The 21,199-nt window shown below is 43.9% G+C and overlaps 1 protein-coding gene across 2 annotated transcripts in view; it reads right to left on the reverse strand.

Annotated features, from left to right (window-relative positions):
• CRTAC1 (cartilage acidic protein 1) overlaps positions 1-21,199 on the reverse strand; it is a 135,632-nt gene that overhangs the window by 103,481 nt on the left and 10,952 nt on the right. For both annotated transcript variants that reach the window (XM_046653618.1, XM_046653617.1), the window contains exon 2: positions 13,953-14,152. In XM_046653618.1, the coding sequence (XP_046509574.1) occupies positions 13,953-14,152 (200 nt within the window). The remainder of the gene's footprint in view (positions 1-13,952; positions 14,153-21,199) is intronic.

Here is a 21,199-nt window from a genome sequence, read left to right on the forward strand (position 1 = left end):
AGAAAACTAAGTAAAACACAAGACAACTTATTTTAGGATTGCATGTCTGCAGACAACACAGGATAAAAATGTTCAAATGACTGTGTTAAAAATTAACAACAAAGGATGTATAGTTCTTGTCAAGAAACAAAAATGTTTCACAGTGTCATGTTATCCCATTAATGGAAAAAGTGATAGAGACACTGAGGTTTCTAAGATGAGGGTTGGTCCAGATAAACTGCTACTTTATATTAGGCATAAAATAAACATAATCACCCTCAACATACTAACAATTGAGCATTTAGTATGTGCCAGGTGCTGTCATAAGCAATTTGCATGCCTTATCTCACTCGTCTTCACCACAATCTAGGAAGTATTATTATCTGATACGCATCAGAAAGTTACCAGTGTCCCTTGAAAATTTCTTTAGCTCTCTAGCTTTTTGAACCAAGAACGAACCTGTCTACTTCTTACTTCCTAGTTTTTAAATTAAAGATTTATTTCCCCATGAAATGTTAGACATGTTCAAAAGATTGACTTAGATTTTAGATACGTCCTTGGAAACTTTGAGATGTCTGTTATTTCACTAGCTCTTGCCTTGTGACATTAATGAATTGTCTGAAAAGGAAACTTTTATAATGAGACTTGCCATGCTTTTCAAAGTCTTCCTAATTTGTGGAAGCGAAACGGTTTGCAAGTGGGGAATACAGTGAGGGAAGGGCAGGGTCCAGCCTCCGGGCCTGGTTCAGGGCTCTGGTGCTGTCCAGGAATCAGGTGCTGAAATGGCTTAACCAAGGCCTTTTCAGGCCAGCCAGATAGAGCAATGGCCGAAGGGAGATGGGAGAGTGCAGCCCCAGCTATAGCTTGGTGTAGCCGCAGCTTCCCAGAATAGGGAAGCAACTTTAAAAGATAGTAGAGCAATCAGAATCACTGCCCATCTTGTTTGGGGGGGGGGGGGTTTGGGAAAATGGCTAGCTTCCTTCTGCCTCCTTCTTCTCCCATACTTTGCTTTAGCTTGGAAGGAAGCATATGGACAACAGATTACTGACGGAAAAGTATGTGTTCAAATAACACAAGGGTGGCATTTTTACAACTGGTTATCGGTGTATTGTGGAGAATGTCACTGCTTCTCTGAGGTGTTGGACAGGAACTAGGAAGAACCAGGAGTGGAGGCTCAATGATGCTGTCAGTTCCTTAGACTACTTGGTCAACAAACAATTATTGTGGTTTAATGAAAAGGAAATGAACACAGGGCCCTCGGCTGTAATAAGTAAGAGAAGATCAAACCTGTCACATAAAGTTCCATACAGGGGGAGAAAAACCTTATTACCACAACTTCAGATGAAATGCAGTGTTTATAAGAAACTGGGAAAACTGGACTATTCACAGGAGAGACGAACCTTATAAGTGTGCTGAACATGGAAAGTGTTTCTTCTATAGCTCATATCACATTCTGTTCTGTTATTTCCATATATGCCTTATCTCTCTTACGACTAAGATGGCTTGAAGGAAGGGACTTCCTTTTTTCTTGTATCTTGTATCTGCCAAAGCATTGAGCACACAGCTATGTACATGGCAGGCAGACATGTAGGATTTGTTTACTGAATTGATTGATGTTGCTCTCAAGGCTAAGGTCCTTGAATCCATCACTTCTGACTATAGCTAATGTTTATTATTTTCATTAACCCCCTTACCTGAGACCCTCCATCCATCCATAAGACCCCTGCCAATTTTATTTCATTCATTCATCAAACACCGACTATGTGCTAGGCAGTGTAGTGCACAGATGAAAAAGAAAAAGGTCCTGCCTTTAGCAATCTGCACTCTAATGTGAGAGGGGAAATTTTTAAAAGAATTCTTGATCAAAGTGTGTACATACAATGTTTACTGTTTAATTAAATAACATTGTGATATTTCTTTGGTTTGAGTTTCCTTTTCAGTCTGATCCAGCTAGCAAATACTCCTTTAGAAACACAGGTTAACAGTGATCAGAGATCATCAATTGCTCTTATATATATTCTTAAGAATCTTATCTGTGACTAGAGAGCCACAGGATCTCCTTTGGGGCTAGGGACAGTTATGCTCCGGTCTGCAACACAGCACCAGATAGAGTGGTTGCTGTGCCCTGCAAAGGGGCTGCTCTCGCCTAAATTTACAAGTCATTAGTTTCGGCATTAGATGAGAAAAGTAGCTCTAGAAAAAAAGTTGGATTGAAGGATTTATTGCAGGTATGCAAGGTGCTCCCAGAACTGAAGGAGAGGTGCAGGAGTCTCATAGGTCCAGGAGCCTCAGGGACAGGAACCATGGCCTTGATGCCCCCAGAATTCTCTCCTCTTCTTCTCTGTGTCACCTTCATCTTCTCAGGGTCCTCCGTGGGACAGGGGACATGGATATACCTATGGTAGTTTTGCAGCCCAAGAGCAAAGGGAGAGTTTTCCTTCTTACATTCAGGATGGAGAATCTCAGATAAAGACACTGATCGTAGAGTCTTAGGTCATAGGGAACTCCAGTCTAATCCCTACAGGCCAAAGAGGGACTCTCACTGGCAGCCCCACAGGGCCTTGTGATTAGAACAGCTGTCCAAAGGAGGGGGAGTGTTCTTCCCGTTAAGAAGGAATGAAGGTGCTATGGAGGTGCAGAGAGAAAGTTCTGCTACCCTATTCTATGTGATGAGACTGCCAGTGCAATGCTGCTCTCCAGGATAGCTTTCAGCCAGGGAGAATCCTCATCAACTTGCTCATTTTTTCACTGCCCACAGACGGCCAGCATACACAGTGACTACAACACTAGGGCATGTCAAAGGATACTGGGTAGTTGTCCATGACCTCATTTGGCTGTAACCATTCTATAAACAACATGGAAAGACAACTGCTGAGGGGCAAGGGATCCTTTTTGATGTGCACAGTCACACATTTCCTTGGTTGGCATAGCCAAACACCAGTATCCTTATATGGTATAATCCTTATATGGTATAATCTATGCTGGAAATGGATTTTGATCTCTTCCAGAGAGGCACAGTCCAAGGATCTGGCTTGACTACTTGAGTGCCACTGCGTGGCTTACTGCATATGCTTCTCTCCCCATACACACACATCCCTCTCCCTCTCCATCTCATGCCCAAGCCTCTCATGCTGTAGAGCTCTTCATATTTTGCAAGAACTGAGTTCAAGCATCTCTGAATGGCTAAGGGAGAGAACCTCTTAAATACCACTTTCTTTAGCTGCATATACCCTCCCATGTCTTCTTGATAATAGAAAAATAAGCTTTGGAGACCCTAAATCTATTGACAGCTCCAGACTTCTGTTTCCACCCATATGGTAGACCTCTGAAGGATCCTACCACTACAAAACAAGTAGGTCCTAGACAGAACATATTTTTAATGTATTACAGGGCTCATAAACTTAAGAGAAATCTTCAAGAACCACACCACCCCAGAGAAAAATGAGTTGAAACTAAATCTGGCAGCAGTGAGTGGTAAACAAATGGGAATGAGGGACTCAGAGCACTGTTAAGAGTATTACTAACCCTGGAGCTGGCAGCACAGTGGGGATGCTAAACCTAGAATCCTAATTAAGTCAGGACCCTTGAAGAGAGACAGAGTGTCCCCAGGTCAATAGGACCCTTGGGCCCTCAGCAGAGGTGAATACAAATCCTCCCAGGTAAAAAGCATCTCCAATTTAGGCCTACAGAACTCACACATTTTAAGATCAAGCAAATATATTAAGAAGGCAAGACATCCCAAATAAGCAGGAGAAAAAAACCCTGAGAAGACATTTAGCCTCCAAAGACTGCAGATATCAGAACTGTAACACACAAAATATATGTCTGTATAAAATGTTTAATGGAATGAAGGATGAAATAAACAAGTAAGCAAGAAGACAATATCAGAAATGATTAGGGAGGTTTGAAAAAGGACCACATGAAATGCCTTGAAATGAAAAACAGTTTTTGAAATTAAAACTCAACAGGTTAGATGCAACTGAAGAAGAAATTAGTGAATTGGAAGATATACCTGGAGATTTATTAGAATGCAGCATCACAGAGAGACAGGAGGTAAAATAGTATAAGAAAGATTAAGAGATTTGGAGGCTAGAATGAGAAAACCTGACCTATCTGAGTGAAGTCCTAGAAGGAGAGAGTAGAGAATGGACAGACTTTTAAAAATATGCTGGCTGAGAACTATTCAGAACTGATGAGAGGCATGAATCTTCTGATTCAAGAAGTTCAAGCTGGGTTTTTCAAAAAAAGAGATCCCTATCTATACACATAGTAGTGAAACTACAAAATCCAAAAGACGAAAAAGAGAGACAAGAGACAGATCAACTACAAAGAAGTGATATTACTAATAACAGGCATCTCAGCAAGAAATGACAGCAGATGACGGTGGAATAATAACCGTCAACCTAAAATTTTGAATACAGGAAAATTCTCTTTCAAGAATGGAGCTATCATAAGTATATTTTTAGATTAAACAAAAACTGAGAGAGTTTACCAGCATCTGGCATTCAGTAAAGGAACATCTAACAGGGAGAAACAAAATAATCCCGTCCCAGAAGGTCTTTCTGAGATACAAGAAGGAAAGCTGAGCAAATAAAAATGGTAGAAATGGATGAGAATAAAGAACACTGTCTTTAGATAATAACAATAGTAACTGGTAGGGTTTACTAAGGGAAAATTAAAATACTATATGTATGCCAGGAAGAGATATTCAGAATTAAGGTGTACTAAAGTCTTTGTGTTATTATAGAAAGGGATTAAGATAATTTTGGAGTTAATCAAGTTAAAAATGTATCATAAAATTTCAAAGGAAACCACTGAAGAACAGAAGTAGAGGGAATGAGTCCTAAATGAGTAGAGAAAAAAAAACAACGGGATTTATAAAATAAGAATTTCCCCCACACCCCCAATAAAAACCAGTCAATCAATTTTTTAAAAAAAGTATTGTTCCTGCCTTTGTTTTTTTGCTGGGAAAGATTCACTCTGAGCTAACATCTCTTGCCAATCTTCCTCTCTCTCTCTCTTTTTTTTCCCTCCCCAAAGCCCCAGTACATAGTTGTATATTCTAGTTGAAAGTCCTTCTCGTTCCTCCATGTGAGCTGCTGAGACAGCATGGCTACTGACAGACGAGTGGTGTGGCTCCAGGGCCAGGAACCAAACCCAGGTTGCCAAAGCAGAGCGCACCAAAATTTAACCACTAGGCCATCAGGGCTGGCTCTCAATTCTTTTTTAAAGCAAGAAAGGAAAAAAAAAGCATTGAAAACATGGAAATTAAAAAAAAAAAAAACAGAGACAAGTTCAAACATATCAATGTTCCCATTAAATGGAAGTGGGCTAAACTCATCAGTAAAAGGACAGACGTGGTCAAATAGTTGAAAAAAACTTAAGCTGTGTATATGCTGCAGACAAGAAACACATGTAAAACATAAAGACTTTGGAAAGTTCAAAGTAAAAGTACGGAAAAAGATATACCAGATACCTTTGAAAGATGGAATAGCTCTAATACCATCAGACCAAAAGCATAATTAGGGATAGACAGGGGCACTTCTAATGATAATGGCTCCATTCACCAGGAGAATATAAGAATTCTAAAACTGCACCTAGTAAAGGAGCCTCAACAACACTTGATAGAATCACAGAAAGAATGGGCTACCACAGTAGGATATTTCAAAACAAGCCCCTCAGTTATTAATAGGCAGGAAAATATTAATAAAGATTATGATTTGAATAACACAATTAACAGGCTTAATTTAATGGACATATATAGAATAATAGTTCTGCCTTTCGCCATCTCTATGACCCTCAGCAGATCTCTGGGCCTCAGTTTCCTCATCTGCAAAATGGGGACAACACCATCTACAGCACTCTCATCAAATCTAAGGAGTCATCGGTGATAAGATTCACCATTATTTTACATATCTCTAGGAAACAAAAAACTGCCAATTAAATGCAAGCTGCAAATTGGGGTCACAGCCCAATTTTAGTGATGTTAAAATGTGAAAAAAATGTGTGACAGACTGAATTAAATATTGCATATCATATAGACGGCTGTGGTGGTTTAAAATGAGATGATGTGAGTAAAATTTCAGACATATGTTGCTTCTGCCCCCCATCCCTTCAGAACTTTAGTCTGCAAACAGGTGAAGATAAACAAGGGGAGAGCATGGTAAAGATCTGCAGTGGGGATGTTTATTCACATTCTTGTGTATTTTTCTAGATGCCCGCATCTCAAAAGTAACCGCTTCCTCGGAGGGAAAATTAAGTCATAAGCACAGCATTCTTGAAAGAAAATGACTCACCAGATCAGGAGGACTGGGGCGGGGGTGGGGGGGGGGGGGTGCGTGAGGAAAAATGCAAGAGAGGGAGGCAGGGGTTGGATGGGCCCCCCAGAGCAGAAGTGGTTCTGGGAGTGAAATGGCGGGTGTTTCAAAGAGAGGGGTGGGGTGTGCTTGGGGAGGGAGGCGGAGGGAGGAGGAAGGAGGGAGAAGGCCTGTGTGCTGAACGGCTGCCAGGGTGGGGAGGGTTGGCCTCGGCTCCAGCCTGCTGTGTGTCTGCACCTACGGGAGACCAGAGTGGGCCCAGGGGACATGGCAGGCCTTCCGGCCAGCTCACCACTTAAAAAAATGGCGAGAAGAGAGACTAAAAGGCGAGTGACTGGAGACAGGGCACACATCCACTTTCTGAATGGATGAAAAATTCAGACTCCTAAAAGCAGCTTTGCCGTTTTCAGCAGAGGCAATTTTAGTGCCTTAATTATATTACTATTTTGGAATGGTTTTTTATAAATACTCTTCACTACTTTGTGAGAATCAGTTTTTTGTTAAAATGCTTTTTAAAAAAAAATGAATTTAAAACAAACAAACAACATCCCAATAAGCCTAAAGCTGCCTTCAACCTGGAGAGGCCTTTGTCCCCTTGTTAAACAGACTCTGTGCTACCTGTCCTTCTGAGGTCATCCAGATGCCCCATCCCAGGCCTTCGTGATTCCCCATCCGAAGTGCTCTCCACCTGCACTGACTTCCTGGAATGCTTGTCTCTCTCTGAGGGTGCTGGTCACTTATGACCTCACCTAATTTGGGTGTGTTTGTCACATCAAGGACAGTGAGATCTTTAAAAGCTCCAAATCCCTCTCCCCACCTCCAACCACCGATGGCACCAGGTGACAGTGAGCTGCAGGGTGAATTAATGTGGATGGTCACCAAGGAACAAAGGATGCTTTGGGGGTTCTTTCCAAAACTGCACATGTTCCTAAGATAAGGGACTATCGCTGATTCCACATAATACTTTTGTTGGTGATATATTTCTTTTAAATAATACACTTGTGAGTGGTATATTTCTTTTATTGCTGTGAAGTTATTAGAATAATACTATTAAAATTCTCTGAGGTAATGGTCATTGGCTCTCTGAAAAATGACACCAAGCACCTGACCTTTTACCTACTGTATTAGTTTCCTAATTACCACAAACTTAGTGGCATAAAAAACAATACAAACTGATTATCTTACAGTTCTGTATATCAGAAGTCCAACGTTGGTCTTGCTGTGCTGAAATCAAGGTGTTGGCAGGGCTGCATTCCCTTCTAGAAGCACTACGGGTAAATCTATTTCTGTACCTTTTCCAGATTCTAGAGGTCACCCACATTCCTGGGCTCGCAGCCCACCCCTTCATCTTCAAAGCCAGGAATGGTGGGTTGAGTCCCTCTCACATGGCATCACTATGACTTCCGCTTCTGCCTTTTTTCCACTTTTTTTTTTTTTTTAAAGATTTTATTTTTTCCTTTATCTCCCCAAAGCCCCCCGGTACATAGTTGTGTATTCTTCGTTGTGGGTTCTTCTAGTTGTGGCATGTGGGACGCTGCCTCAGCGTGGTCTGATGAGCAGTGCCATGTCCGCACCCAGGATTCAAACTAACGAAACACTGGGCCGCCTGCAGCGGAGCGTGCGAACTTAACCACTCGGCCACAGGGCCAGCCCCTGACTTTTTTCCACTTTTAAGGGTCCTGTGAAACATTGGGCCCACTTGGATAATCCAGGATAATCTTCCCATCTCCAGGTCCTTTCAATCCCATCTGCAAAGTCCCTTCTGCCATGTAAAACAACATATTCATTGGTTCCAGGGATTAGCACACAGGCATCTTTGGAAGGCCATTATTCTGCCCACCACACCTCCTGACACCTCGCTCTGGGTGTGTGTGTGGCTAGGGAAGCTATGTGGGGGCCTCAGACTTTTGAGCTGTCAGGAGACTCTGTGACTTGGGGTGGGGGTGGAATCTCTGCCCAGTGCTTAAGGCTGCCCAGGTCCAGGGAGAAGGAGGTTTGGGTGCAGCCACGAGACATCTCTGGAAAACCTGCCACGCACTGCTGAGTAACCTCTTTAGAAAAGTTTTAAGAATGGGTTTAAAAGACCTGGCTCCTGCTCCAGTTCATGTCTTATTAGTATTCAAAATCAGGGGCAGTCCATGCTTAACCATAGCAGAAGAGCTGGCGCCCCGCAATCATTCTTCCATGATACCGACGACAATGGATCTCAGGGTTAAGGGTGACCCATTTAAGAAATGTGTTTTTGCAGAGGCAGCTTTAGAGGAAGTCCTTTTAGCAGTTTGAATCACAAAGTATTGAAGTTCCTCCATCCAGTTGTTAATGGCCGCAGCTTTTTTTGCAGAAGGAGAACAGGCCTTTTTCTCCTTCTTGGAACTACTACATCTAAACGGATACAGTTCGGACACTGGAGCCTATGTGGCTGTACACACAGTAGGTGCTGGAACAGCTGAACTCAATAATCCCAAAATTCACCTTTTAATTCTAGGCTATAACTAAATAGAATAAGATTGAGATTGGAAACAATTTGGCAACATCTACTAAGATTTAAAATGTACATATAATTCCCAGCATTTCCACTTCTTAGTATCTATCCCAGAGAAATATTTGCATATGTGTGTAAGGATGTGTAGTACCACATTGTTTGCAAAGGTCACAGATCAGAGACAGCTTAAAAGTCACTTGAGGGTTGGCAAAATGAATGTGGTACATCCACCCTCAGCAACTTAAAAAACAAGCTTGATCTATATGTTCGAACAATGAATATATTAGACAGTGAAAGAAAGCAAGTTTTGGGACAATATGTATCAGTTTGATTCCTCCAAAAATTATATACTTTGAAAATATATTTATAACATAGAACTTTCTAGAAGTATAAACACCAAACTGAAAATAATCGTTATTCTGGGAAGGGACTGGGATGGGCTTGGAGTTGGGGGGGGTTGGTAAAGATGGATTTTTACTTTTATCTATATTGTGTGAATTTCTTTTTGCCATAAAACGTATTTGTGTTCTCAAAATGTAAAATATATTTTAAATTAAAAAGGAAAGAGAAACTGAATGAAATAATCTAATATTTTAACTTGTGAAAACTGATGATCAAATCTATTAAAATATATTTTTACAAAGCAACAGTCAGGACTGAAAGTTCAAAAGTATTTTTCCTATTTTGTTAAAAGTGGGTGTGTGTATATATGTACATAAACATGTTTATATATACATATATCTAAATATATTTATATGAATACTACATCTATCTACTATATCTACACATACTATATACATCTAGATACGCTGCATGTATTTATATATACTTATAGTAAAATGTATAATTGCTGCTTTGGTTAAATCATAGATAAATATCTCATTCTTTATCATTGTTCTTATTATTTACAATGGCAAAAATATCTCCTATATGATTATGATTAATCTGGTAATTGAATACAGTTTGCCTTTTAAATAATTCAGTTAACTTTAGTAAATTAAAAAAGTTTTCTGACATAGTTGCAAAATTAAGAAAAAATGAAACACTGCTTTCCCATATGTAGCATCCCTTTAAATGAAACCCTTCCAAGTGTGAAGAAAGCGTTAAAGTTTTATCAAATGAACGCTCTTTGTAGAGAAAAACTGATCTAAATCGTGACTGAAACTTTACAACCGCTACAATCTTTCCATTTGAGCAAAACTTCTGTTGGAAACTGACAGGGAAAGGGGGTTATCTCAGACCTCTGGGGATATCCCAGGAAACAAAGGCTGCTCTAAAGGAATTGTGCACGATTGACACCAACAGGAATTCCTTTCCAGACTGCGTGAGACTGTAGATTGGGTGTTTAGTTCCAGTGAGAAAAGGGGAAGCCACTGGGCTTTTTATTTACCCGGGGAACCAGCCCTGCAGATCCTGCACGGTCTGTGCGTGCGCGGCCGTCTCTGGGGGTGATCAAACCCTCCCCTCACCCCGCAGGGAGGAGGCTGTCCGCGGACCGCAATCACGCACCTGCCGTTTAACAGATAGGCCCTCCACATGCGGAGGCACTCGTCCAGCTGTGGCGGAGGAGCACAGCCGGCCCCTTCCCTCCCCCATCCCTGCAGAACAAAGGGCAGGCATTTTCCGCTCCTCCCCGAGTCAGATGCACGCGCACGCCTTCCATCACAATTAACTCGAGCATCTGAAACACAAAACAAACTCACCCGTAACATGCTCAAAATCAATGCCATCAATACCCAGAACGAGGATACCAAAAAAGCAAAACAAAACAAACCTATTCAAAGAGTAAATACTCAAAGCAACAGGGCTGGAGTCAGACACACGACAAGGTCAACAAATCCAAGACAAGTTCAAATACCAGGTGCCTTATAAACCAAAGAGCTGACCATTACCCCAGGGGTTGAAAATGTAAATGCCTCCAGGGGCCAGCTAATGGAAAGGTCTAGGAGATAATAGAGAGTGGGTCTGTCCGGAGCAGAACCGCAGGTGCCCCAGGTAAAGGCATTCACACTCAATTTTTTAAAATTTCAACTCCTGCTACACGATTCTTAAACAGAGTCTACAATGAAACAGAGAAGGAAAGAGAGTTAAATGAGGGTGTAGGCGGATGAAAGAGAATAAAAGTCAAAGTCAGAAATGTTGGCGAGGAGTCCACAGGGAAAGAAAGGCAGGGCAGTGATCCTAGATGTCATTATTTGAAAGGATGGTGACCAGTTGGTTTATATCTTCAAAGGCAATAGCAAAACAAAGGTTAAAAGAAATCGCTGATTACACGCTAATATGAGGGATTCAGATTAGTCACATGGATTCTTGACATAAGTAATTGAGCTGGATTACAAAAAGATTGCACACATTCCCTTGGAAGGCTCTAAATAACTGGAGCCTCCAAAAACTATAGGTGTGGCCTTATTGAAAGGCAAGGGATGGACTGAATGATGGACTGAATGACCTCCCAAGGTCCTGATTTAAATACGTCTGTATGGTCAACCCCTGGTTATCCAGCCCAAAGAAGAAGACAGTGACAAATCATCCTAAGCTGAAGATAATAAAAAGTTACATTTGCCTTTGGAATGTATTTTGGTCCTTAAATTAGAACGTGTCTTTCTGATGCTCTGAGAACTCCTGATGCTTCATAACAGCCACAAAGAAGCCCCGACCTGGAGCTGGGAGGCTGCCCATTTTCGCCATCCTGTCCTCCATGTAACTCTTCTTTGCTGGGGGTGAGCACCATCATCTTTCAGAAGAACATCTGGTAGCTCAAGCTTTCTCAGACCGGGGCTGCCTGACTCAGCCCTTCCCCGGGAGAAGAGAGAAAGGCCTTTCCCTGATCTCTGGCTGATTCAGGATCAAGACCTAGGATGTTTTGGTTCTTGTGACTAGGGGACAGAGGACGACTCCAAAGTGCTGCAGGACCACAGTAAGCAGCAAGCTGGACGAGGTTTAGACATCTACTCGCAGCTGACTGCAAATGATGCTCTAGCTTCTCTACCATAGAGGATGAAAAACAAATTTCTTGAGTCCCTTGGACGAGAAAGACAAAGAGACTTCATTGAAAAGGAAGATGAAATGAACGCCCGGCGCTTGGAAAGAAAGAAGCTTCATGCTCAGGAGATGCAGTAGCAATCCCATCCTCATGAAAGGATAGGTGGGATGGAGACCTGCGCATGAGGCCCATGGTCCAAGGTGAGGGAGAGCATGCTCACAGTACTAACCTGTGGGGGGCCCAGGAGGAGGGAAGAATGGTCCCCCTGCTGTTCTCTGTCCTCTGTCAGCTCCCAGGGTCTACCAGGGGGAGGCTGGTGTCACCTAGCAGGAGGCAGGGCCAACCAGAACATCTCAGAAACGCATCCAAGTCCTCTAACCAGAGACTCTGGCAGAGTGGCACATGGCTCTGGGAGGCAGGATTGGCCCAGGAGGGCCGCTCTCTGCTTCACAGCGACTGGACACTCTCAGAACCGAGCACAGACAGGCTGCTCGGCCCTTGCCTTGCACGGGTCACCTCAGGCAACTGTACAACCATTTCTGTTTTTCCTTTTTCTATTATACTCTGCTCTTTAGTTTTTTCTTCAAAAATCCCAGAACTGTACTGTTTAATTTTAGTGTAGCTATATAATTAAAATGAAATGAAATTAAAAATTCAGTTCCTTGGTCACAGTAGCCATATTTCAGTTGCTCAGTAGCCACATGCGGCCAGTGGACACCATATTGGACAGCACCAACATAGAACATCTACTTCATCACAAAAGGTTCTATGGGATGGCGTGCTAGTCTGGACTCCCAGGTCTGGAATCTAGTACCTTCCGCTCTTCACGGGGTAGAAGAAATTAACACAAGAAAGAAGAAATGCACTTTACAAAGTATCTTTTCTATACGTCATCACCACTGATACCTGTGAGGTCGGAGGGGCTGGATTTCAATCTGCCCATTTTCCAGATGAGGAAAGTGGGGCTGCAGAGCTGAGTAACTTGCACAAGGTTCACAACTATTGGGTGGTATGGTCAGAATTAAAACTAGGTCTTTCAAATCCAAGGTCAATGCTTTTGACTGTTACATGCAACTGCTGCAAATAATGTTACCTGCCTGTTCAGTGCTGCTGTAAAACCTCAGGCCTTCCCGAACAAGGCTGACAGGCCCCTATAGTGTTCTTATTGATTGACTGATTTTTGAAGTGATAATGAAACTTTGTACAATGTAGTTTAGCAGCTCTAGAGTTAGGGAACCTTGGGGTTCAAATCCTGACCCATCCATGTACTATTTACTTAACAGAGAGCAAGTCGCTTACCATCTCTGAACCCTAACTCCCTTTTCTCTAAGTGGGGATGACAGAATACTTACTTCAGAGTGTGGTCAGGAGGATTAAATAAGACAGTGCATGTGAAAGGCTTAGCACAGTGCTTGGCACACACTAGTGCCCCATGAATAATAATTACCAACGGTGATCGGCAGAATTTACAATGCACTGTCATGTGCAATAGCCTACTGAGGCTTCAGGACAAGAAGGCATTACACCTAGCCCCATTTTTACAGATGATATATCTGAATCTCAGCGAGTAAGGGACTGACTCAAGATCCTGTGACTAGGAAATTGTAGATCTAGGGCATGAACTCAAATTATTTGGACTCCAAATCTTGCTTTTCTTCCTACACGATGTTGCTTCTCAGGAGAGAAGGGAGCAGTGGCACCAGGGCATTGTTTAGAGGACGTTTAGCTTAATTCTCATGTTCCTCCCTTCTTTGAAACGGACAATTAATGCTTTCTCAGTCTTATGTAAAATGCCATGCGAAGGCAGCTTTGAGCATCCCCTTCTATCATAATTGTCACCTAAGCCCCTCCTACACAGAGATTCTAGAGTCCCACTGGTAAGGAAGTAATGCCTGCATAACCAAGGAGGCTCAAATATGCAGAGAGTGCCTTGATGCAGAGCATTCAGATTTTCTCCCTGGAAAGCCTGTGGATCAAACACCTTCCTTCAGATTTACCCTCCATCCCACTTCACTGCAATTGCTAAAGGTGTGGACGTAGCATTCCAGGACCCCAGCTGAGCCCAGCCAAGACCTGTGAGTGAAAATGCATGTTGTTGCAAGCTACTGGGTTTTGGAATTATTTGTTACTCAGCCTTATCACAGCAAAAGCTGACTAATACAGCTGTAAACTCAGAGGGGGAGGCACTCACCCTGCCACGACAATCTCAAAGTCCCCGTCATGGTCCACATCAGTAACTGCCACCCCGTAGTTGAGCTGGGTGGGGTTGCTGTCATAGTCAGGGGGTAGAACAGAGTTGGTGACTGCCGTGAACATGGGTTCAGCTCGCTGGGACCCCTCAGTGGGGGGCATAAACCACAGCAGCAGCAGGAACAGGAACATCCTGAACATCTGAAAGCAAAAGTTATAAATGTTACTGAAGGATCTGTAGCCAAAGCAGCCCAGGACAATCTGACCCGGGTAGGCAGGCGCAGCAGTGCCCTTCTCCCTGTTCTTGGAGGGGTCGCCAATTCCTAGGCCACCACTTCTCCACAAGACCTGCTCTGACCACCCTCTTTAAAACTGCAACCTGCCCCATTCATGGCTGGTCACCTTTATCTTGCTCTTTCTCTTTTCCTATAGCACCTATCGCTGTATAACACATTATCTAATTTATTTATTCACTATGTTTATTACTTATTATCTGTCTCCCTCTGCTAGAATCTAAGCTCCACTAGAGCACGGATCTTTGTCTGTTTTGTTCACTCATGTACACCAAGCCAAGGACAGTGTCTGGCACATAATAGGCACTCAATGCATATCTGTTTAGTGAATGAGTGAAGGAGGGAAGGAAGGAATGGTAGAGTATAAATACACGGGCATCTCCCATACTCTGGGAGAAGTGTTTGGAGAATGAAGAAAATAACAGCTCTCAATCAGTCCAGCGGTGGGGTGAGACCCCCATGAGTATCCGGGTCTAGAACAACAGTAGAGGCAGTGAAGGATCATCCTTCTGTGCCACACACCCCAGAGGTAGCCTGGAGGGAATCTGTGACTTGGCAGGTTCCCCCAGCCAGAGCCCCTCCCTAGGGCAGCTGGCCATCACCTCCAGACCAGATAGCAATCAGTGAGGGAAAGTATTCCAGGAGGCTCTGGCGAGCAACGCATCATTCACTTGGAGAAATTAAACCATTGCATGTGTGTTTTATTATAAATTAATTATGTATAATCCATTGTATAATTCATTATTATATCTCTAACATAACTCAGGGTGTTGCCAAACAGCCTGGGGCCATGGGAGCTGATGGCACGCACCCAGGAGACAGATGAGAATGGCCAAGGAGGTGGAAGGACTCCACCCGCTCTGAGCTCAAGCAAGGGAGACGCTTAGAACGCTACAGATGGCAACACCCTGAGACTCCGCCTGCAGGCCTAGACTCAGAACTCACAGAGTGCTCCAAAGGCTCCGCTGGCACAGATCCCACAAAGGCTGTGCGGGTCCAGTCCCGCAGGCAAAGCCGTGCCTTCCTGCCTTCAGAAGGCAGCAACCCCCTTCCTGATGGAACTTTTTCTGCTGGCTTGTCAGTGCGCCGGGCAGCCGACAGTAAGGCTGAGTGAGGCTGACATCTTAATAAAGAGATGATCTGAAGACTAACTCCCCATATGGAGACTGCCAGAGAATGAGCTTGCTCCGGTTCAGGACCCAGAGACCAAAACGAAGTGCCCAGGCACTGCCTTTGGGGCCAAGCTTGATGCAGAAGCCTCCCTGATGCCTTGCTGGAGAGAGACACGGGGGCAGGCTCCAACTGCAGGGCAGAAACTAACCTCGCCGAGCCCCCCCGGGAAGGAGGCTTTTGGGACGTGTTCGCTGGGCACAAGTTGGGTGTTACACCATCAGAGTGAGGTCAGTCCAAATTACAGAGATGTCTGAATGAGACGGCACCTTCTACTGCGCTGTCTAGTCACGAAACACAAATGCATCATGGCAAGAGTTCCAAAACTCCGCAGAAAGTTTGACTGGATGAAGGAAACTCAAATTTGGATTAATAAGCAGCTGGACGGAAAATGAGAAGCTAAAGAGTATAGTGGAAAGTGTAGACATGCTGACATGTAGCGCGGATCTGAAGGTCACTGGACTTTTCAAAGTATGACCTCTACTGTAGGGATGGCAAATGAGTTTCAACTTGAGAGCCAAATCCAATTGATTGGCAGTGGCTTGAAAGAGTACTGTGATCAGCCTACAACGTTTGCAATGGGCATGGAAGAGGAAAGTGGCATCAGCATGCCTTCTAGAAGCTGGTTAGTTCCTCCCAGGCACCTGCAGTTGGGTCACTGCCACCAGGGAGGCAGGTCCTATTAGGGTAATACAAGCAACTGGAAGAAATTTTCTAATGAAGGCCACAAGGGGCAAGAACCACAATCTAGTCTCTTGATTTCTACCTTTTCCATGAAAAAGTAGAATTTTTAATTAAAGGAGCCGTGTGAAAGAAGTAACTACTCTGTGTTATCCATTTCCAGATAACCTAAAGCAAGATTAAAAAGAAATAATACACCTATGGGCTGACCTCTGTTTTGCTTGGTGACCTTGAACAAGTCAGAGCCTCGTTGGGCCCCAATTTTCTTCTACAAAATGAGAGTTTGGGAGTAGGTCTCTAAAGGTCCTTTCCAGCTCTAAAATTCTATGATGGATTAAAGGATTTTTTTTAGAAGCAGACCTTCAGCAGTTTTTCTTCCTAGCTTCTTCTATAAACTTCAGACCAAGCTGTGTGGTTTTCCTTTCCGTGCACATTAAACATATTTTGAGCAAAACAGCTTTTCAGCAGGGTTCTACAGGAGTTCCCTCACAGAGGCCAAGGCCAGAGAGGAACAAGCCATCATTAGTGTGGACCCTGAATTCAGCCGGCATGGGCAGACCAGTGGATGGCCGCCCCCAGCAGGCGGGGGTGAGAGCTGGGCGGGGAGAACATACATTTTACTTTTCATTCCTCTGCCATGCCAGAGACCCAGTGCACCCACCGGGGCTGCTCAGTACCAACTGAAAGTTAGAGGGTCAGCTGCCTGTCCTGATGGCTAATTGAAAAACCATTGTGGTTGGGAAACTTAGGGAAAAGTCTGGTAAATATCCACCCTCGACTCTCAGGACTCAGATGAAGGAGGTCATTGAAATGCTCCTCTACACCCTGGCTGCTCAGAGTGGTCCCCAGACCAGCAGCATCAGCATCATCTAGGATTTTGTTAGAAATGCAGGATCTTGGGCCCCACCCCAGACCTAATAAATCAGAATCTGCATTTTAACAGGATTTCAGGTAATTCACTTGTACATTAGAGTTTGAGAAACACTGTTCAACCTTAGCTGGAATCACCTGGGGAGCTTTAAAAAATACAAGTGTGTTTTAAAAAGTAGTGCGCTGTTATCTGACAATAGTCTCTTGGATATGACACCAAAAGCACAAGAAGAAAAGAAAAAAACAGATAAAATGGACTATATAAAAATTTAAAACTTTTGTGCCTCAAAGGAGACTATCAACAGAGTGAAAGGCAACCCACAGAATGAGAGGAAGTATCTGGCAATCATATATCTGATAAGGGATTAATATCCAGAATATATAAAGAACTCCTACAACTCAACAACAAAAGAAAAACAAACAAACAGGCCAGCGCTGTGGCCGCGTGGTTAAGTTCGTGCTGTCTGCTTCGGTGGCCCAGGGTTTCACTGGTTTGAATCCTGGGCACGGGCCTAACACTGCTCGTCAGGCCAGGCTGAGGTGGTGTCCCACACAGCAGAACTAGAAGGACCTACAACTAGAATATATAACTATGTACTGGGGGGCTTTGGGGAGAAGAAGGAAAAAAAAAATTGGCAACAGATGTTAGCTTGGGGCCAATCTTAAAAAAAAAAGAAAATAACCAACCAACCCAATTCAAAATGGGCAAAGGACTTGAATAGACATTTCTCTAAAGAAGATATGCAAATGGCCAATAAGTATATGAAAAGATGCTAAACATCACTGATCATTAGGGAAATGCAAATCAAAGCCACAATGAGATATCACATCACACCCATTAGGGTGGCTATAATAAACAACCCAGAAAATAACAATTGTTGGTGAGGATGTGGAGAAATTGGGACCTTGGTGCATTGCTGATGGGAATGTAAAACGGTGATGCTGCTGTGGAAAACTGCTGTGCAGCAGTTCCTCAAAAAATCCAAAATATAATTATCATGTGATTCAGCAATTCCACTTCTGGGTATATACCCAACAGAATTGAAAGGAGGGACTCAAACAGATATTTGTACACCCCTGTTCATAGAGCAGTGTTAATAATAGCCAAAAGGTGGAAGCAACCGAAGTGTCCATCAATGGTTGAATGGATAAAGAAAATGTGAGGGGCCGGCCCGGTGGCACGGCCATTAAGTGCGCACGTTCCATTTGGCAGCCGAGGGTTCACCGGTTCGGATCCTGGGTGCGGACATGGCACCACTTGGCATGCCATGCTGTGGTAGGCGTCCCACATATAAAGTAGAGGAAGATGGGCACAGATGTTAGCTCAGGGCCAGTCTTCCTCAGCAAAAAGAGGAGGATTGGCAGCAGTTAGCTCAGGGGTAATCTTCCTCAAAAAAACCCAAAAAAACCTAAAATGTGGTGTAAATATATAATGGAATATTACAAGCCTTTAAAAGGAAGGAAATTCTGACCCACACTACAAGGATAAACCCTGAAGACATTATGCTGAGTGAAATAAGCCAATTACGAAAGGACAAATACTGTATGATTCCACTTATATGAGATGCCCAGAGTAGTCCCATTCATAGAGATAGAAAGCAGAATGGTGGCTTCCGGCGGGGAGGGGAAGGGTGGAGGCACGGGGAGAATGGGAAGTTAGTGTTTAATGGATATGGAGTTTCAGTTTAGGAAGATGGAAAAAGTTCTGGAGATGGATGGTGGTGATGGTTGCATAGCAATGTGAATGTACTTAATGTTACTGAACTATATACTTAAAATGGTTAAAATGGTAAATTTGGTGTTATATATGTTTTACCACAATAAAAAAAATACTGATGGCTGGGTCTCATCTCAAGATATTCTCACTTAATTGGCATAGGATGTAGCAGGGGCATCAGAGTTTTAAAAGCTCCCCGTGTGATTCCAATATGTTGCAAAATTTGAGAAACGCTTTTCTATACCAGTGCTTCTCAAACTTGAATGTGTATATGAATCAACTGGTGGTCTTGTTAGAATGCAGATTCTGATTCAACAGATCTGCAGTAGGGCTCAAGATTCTGTAGTTCTAACCAGCTCCCAGGTGATGCCCATGGTCCTGGTCCATAAACTACACACTGAATAGTAAGGTTCTATATCTTGGCTCCCAGAGTCAAGAAACCAGGCTATAAACACAGCGAAGGTGCGAGATTAGTTCAAGAACCTTCTCCTGCTCCTCTAGACGTAAGGAGATGAGATCAGTCCTTGGGCTATGCCATCCCCAGGGCTGCAGGCTCAGTTTATCACTTTACACTCAAAGTCCTAGCTGTCTTCAGCTCAAAGTCAAATTACCACAATTGACAGGAAGTGACAAAGAGGGATTCTGACTCTAAGTTTTGCAAAGAAGTGAGAAGAGGGGCAGAGTTGGAACTGGAGGGGGGTCAGGTCAAGGAGACAAGAGAGAGCTACCATCAAAGGCCAGAGCCTAGAGAAAACAGGATGTGGGCAGGAATTTGCAGGCCAAGACAGAGGTGCACGCCAACGTGTTCCCCCAAACCATCCAAATGCCTGGTACTAGAAGGTGCTCAACTAATATTTGTTAAACAAACGAAGCAAGGAATATGTCCAAATGATTATAAGAGTCACTAGAAAATTGCTTGCAACTTGCCATAGTTATTTAAAAACTGTTCTTTCCCTAAAGCAATGTTTCTCAAACTATAATGTGATTATGGGTCGCCTGAGGATCTGGGTGAAATGCAGATTCTGATCTGGTCTGGGGTGGGGCCTGAGATTCTGCATTCTAACAAGCTGTCAGGTGATGCCTAGGCTGCTGGTCTGCAGACTTCACTTGTAGTAGCAAAGATTTAGACCAGTAGTTCTAAACCCTAGCTGCCCAAGAGAATCACCTGGGGAGTGTTTAGAACTATGCTGCTGCCCAGCTTCTGATTTAATAGGTCTGGGTGGGGCGTGGGCACTGTAGGTTTTTAGAAGCTCCCCAGATGATGTTAAGGGGCAGTCTGGGTTGAGAACCACTGCCCCAGACTCGTGGTCCCCAGATGGGAGTGTAAGCTGCAATCTGATTTGAAGTGAAAAATGTTTCTGCTACCAAAATTTATCACCAGCTTGTTGAAGGATATGAAGAAAATCTACTTAGCTAGAGAGTGTCAAAGGAGAAGGCAGGATGTGGAATTTGGGGGAAGAAAGCAGAGCAGGATGGGACTGCCCGAAGCAGAAGGACGGTGGGCACCCGGAGTGACCTCACATTTTCCACGGCTGGCTCGGGAGACCTCCTGTCACACTGCTATGAACATCTGAATCCTTTGGGAGAACGTGGAAGAAAGTTAAAAATAGAATTAAAAAGTAGGTTGGAGTGAAGGGTTTTGTTTTCTTGAATGCCTGTGCAGCCAGCCCTTACTAGGTAGCTGAGTACCGAGAGCAGTACCCACAGCCAGGAGTGGCAGTAAGCGTAAGGAAGTAGTGTAAGTGCGATGGAGGGCGTCGCAGGCAGAGCAGCCCGCAGGAGGCCAGGCTGGACATTGAAGCACAGCTCGGGCCGAGGGGCGCAGGGCAGAGGGGCGCAGGGCAGAGGCCCCACAGGGGATGTGTGGGCTGAGCCAACAATGTTCTTAACAAGGGCGATAGATGGTAGGACTCGTGTTTCGGACAGTGAGAAGAATTGCTTGGTAGTAATTATTTCTTAAAAATGCTTCATAAGCAAACTTCTTTAACAATCCTCAGCGGGATGAAGAGAGAGGAAAAAAGGCAAACAAACCAAAGCCTGGAGTCAGGGACCTGGATTTGGATCTTGACTCACCCTAAACCAGCTGGTGACCTTGGGCCTCTTCCTTAATCGTTCTGATCTTCAGTGTCCTCATCTGTAACATGGGAATTACACGTCGGGCCAAGGTTGCAGGGGTTAAGGGAGTTCATGAAGGCCTCTTGCGGGGGCCACGCTCCTTTCCTTTCCTTTCGTCCAGAAAGTGCTAAAGTTAGACAGTCTTTCGACAGTGGCTGTGGGTCACAGGCAGCCAAACTCAGTTTTCTGTGGCCTGGGGACTTTCCTGAGTTGGGTCTGAAAACTGGTAACCAGGCAACCTAGACTCTGATGCAGGGTCAGGCAGCTGTGGGGACAGGCTCCCAGGGCAATTGTCAGGGCAAGTGGTTCTTCAGCAATTATCGAAAGAGCCGAGGACGCCCCCACCCTGAGCTCTCACCACAGAGCCCTGAGGCCTCAGATGCTGGGAACTATTGGGAACAC

Source organism: Equus quagga, chromosome 2 (assembly GCF_021613505.1).
Source record: "Equus quagga isolate Etosha38 chromosome 2, UCLA_HA_Equagga_1.0, whole genome shotgun sequence".
Lineage (NCBI taxonomy): Eukaryota > Metazoa > Chordata > Mammalia > Perissodactyla > Equidae > Equus > Equus quagga.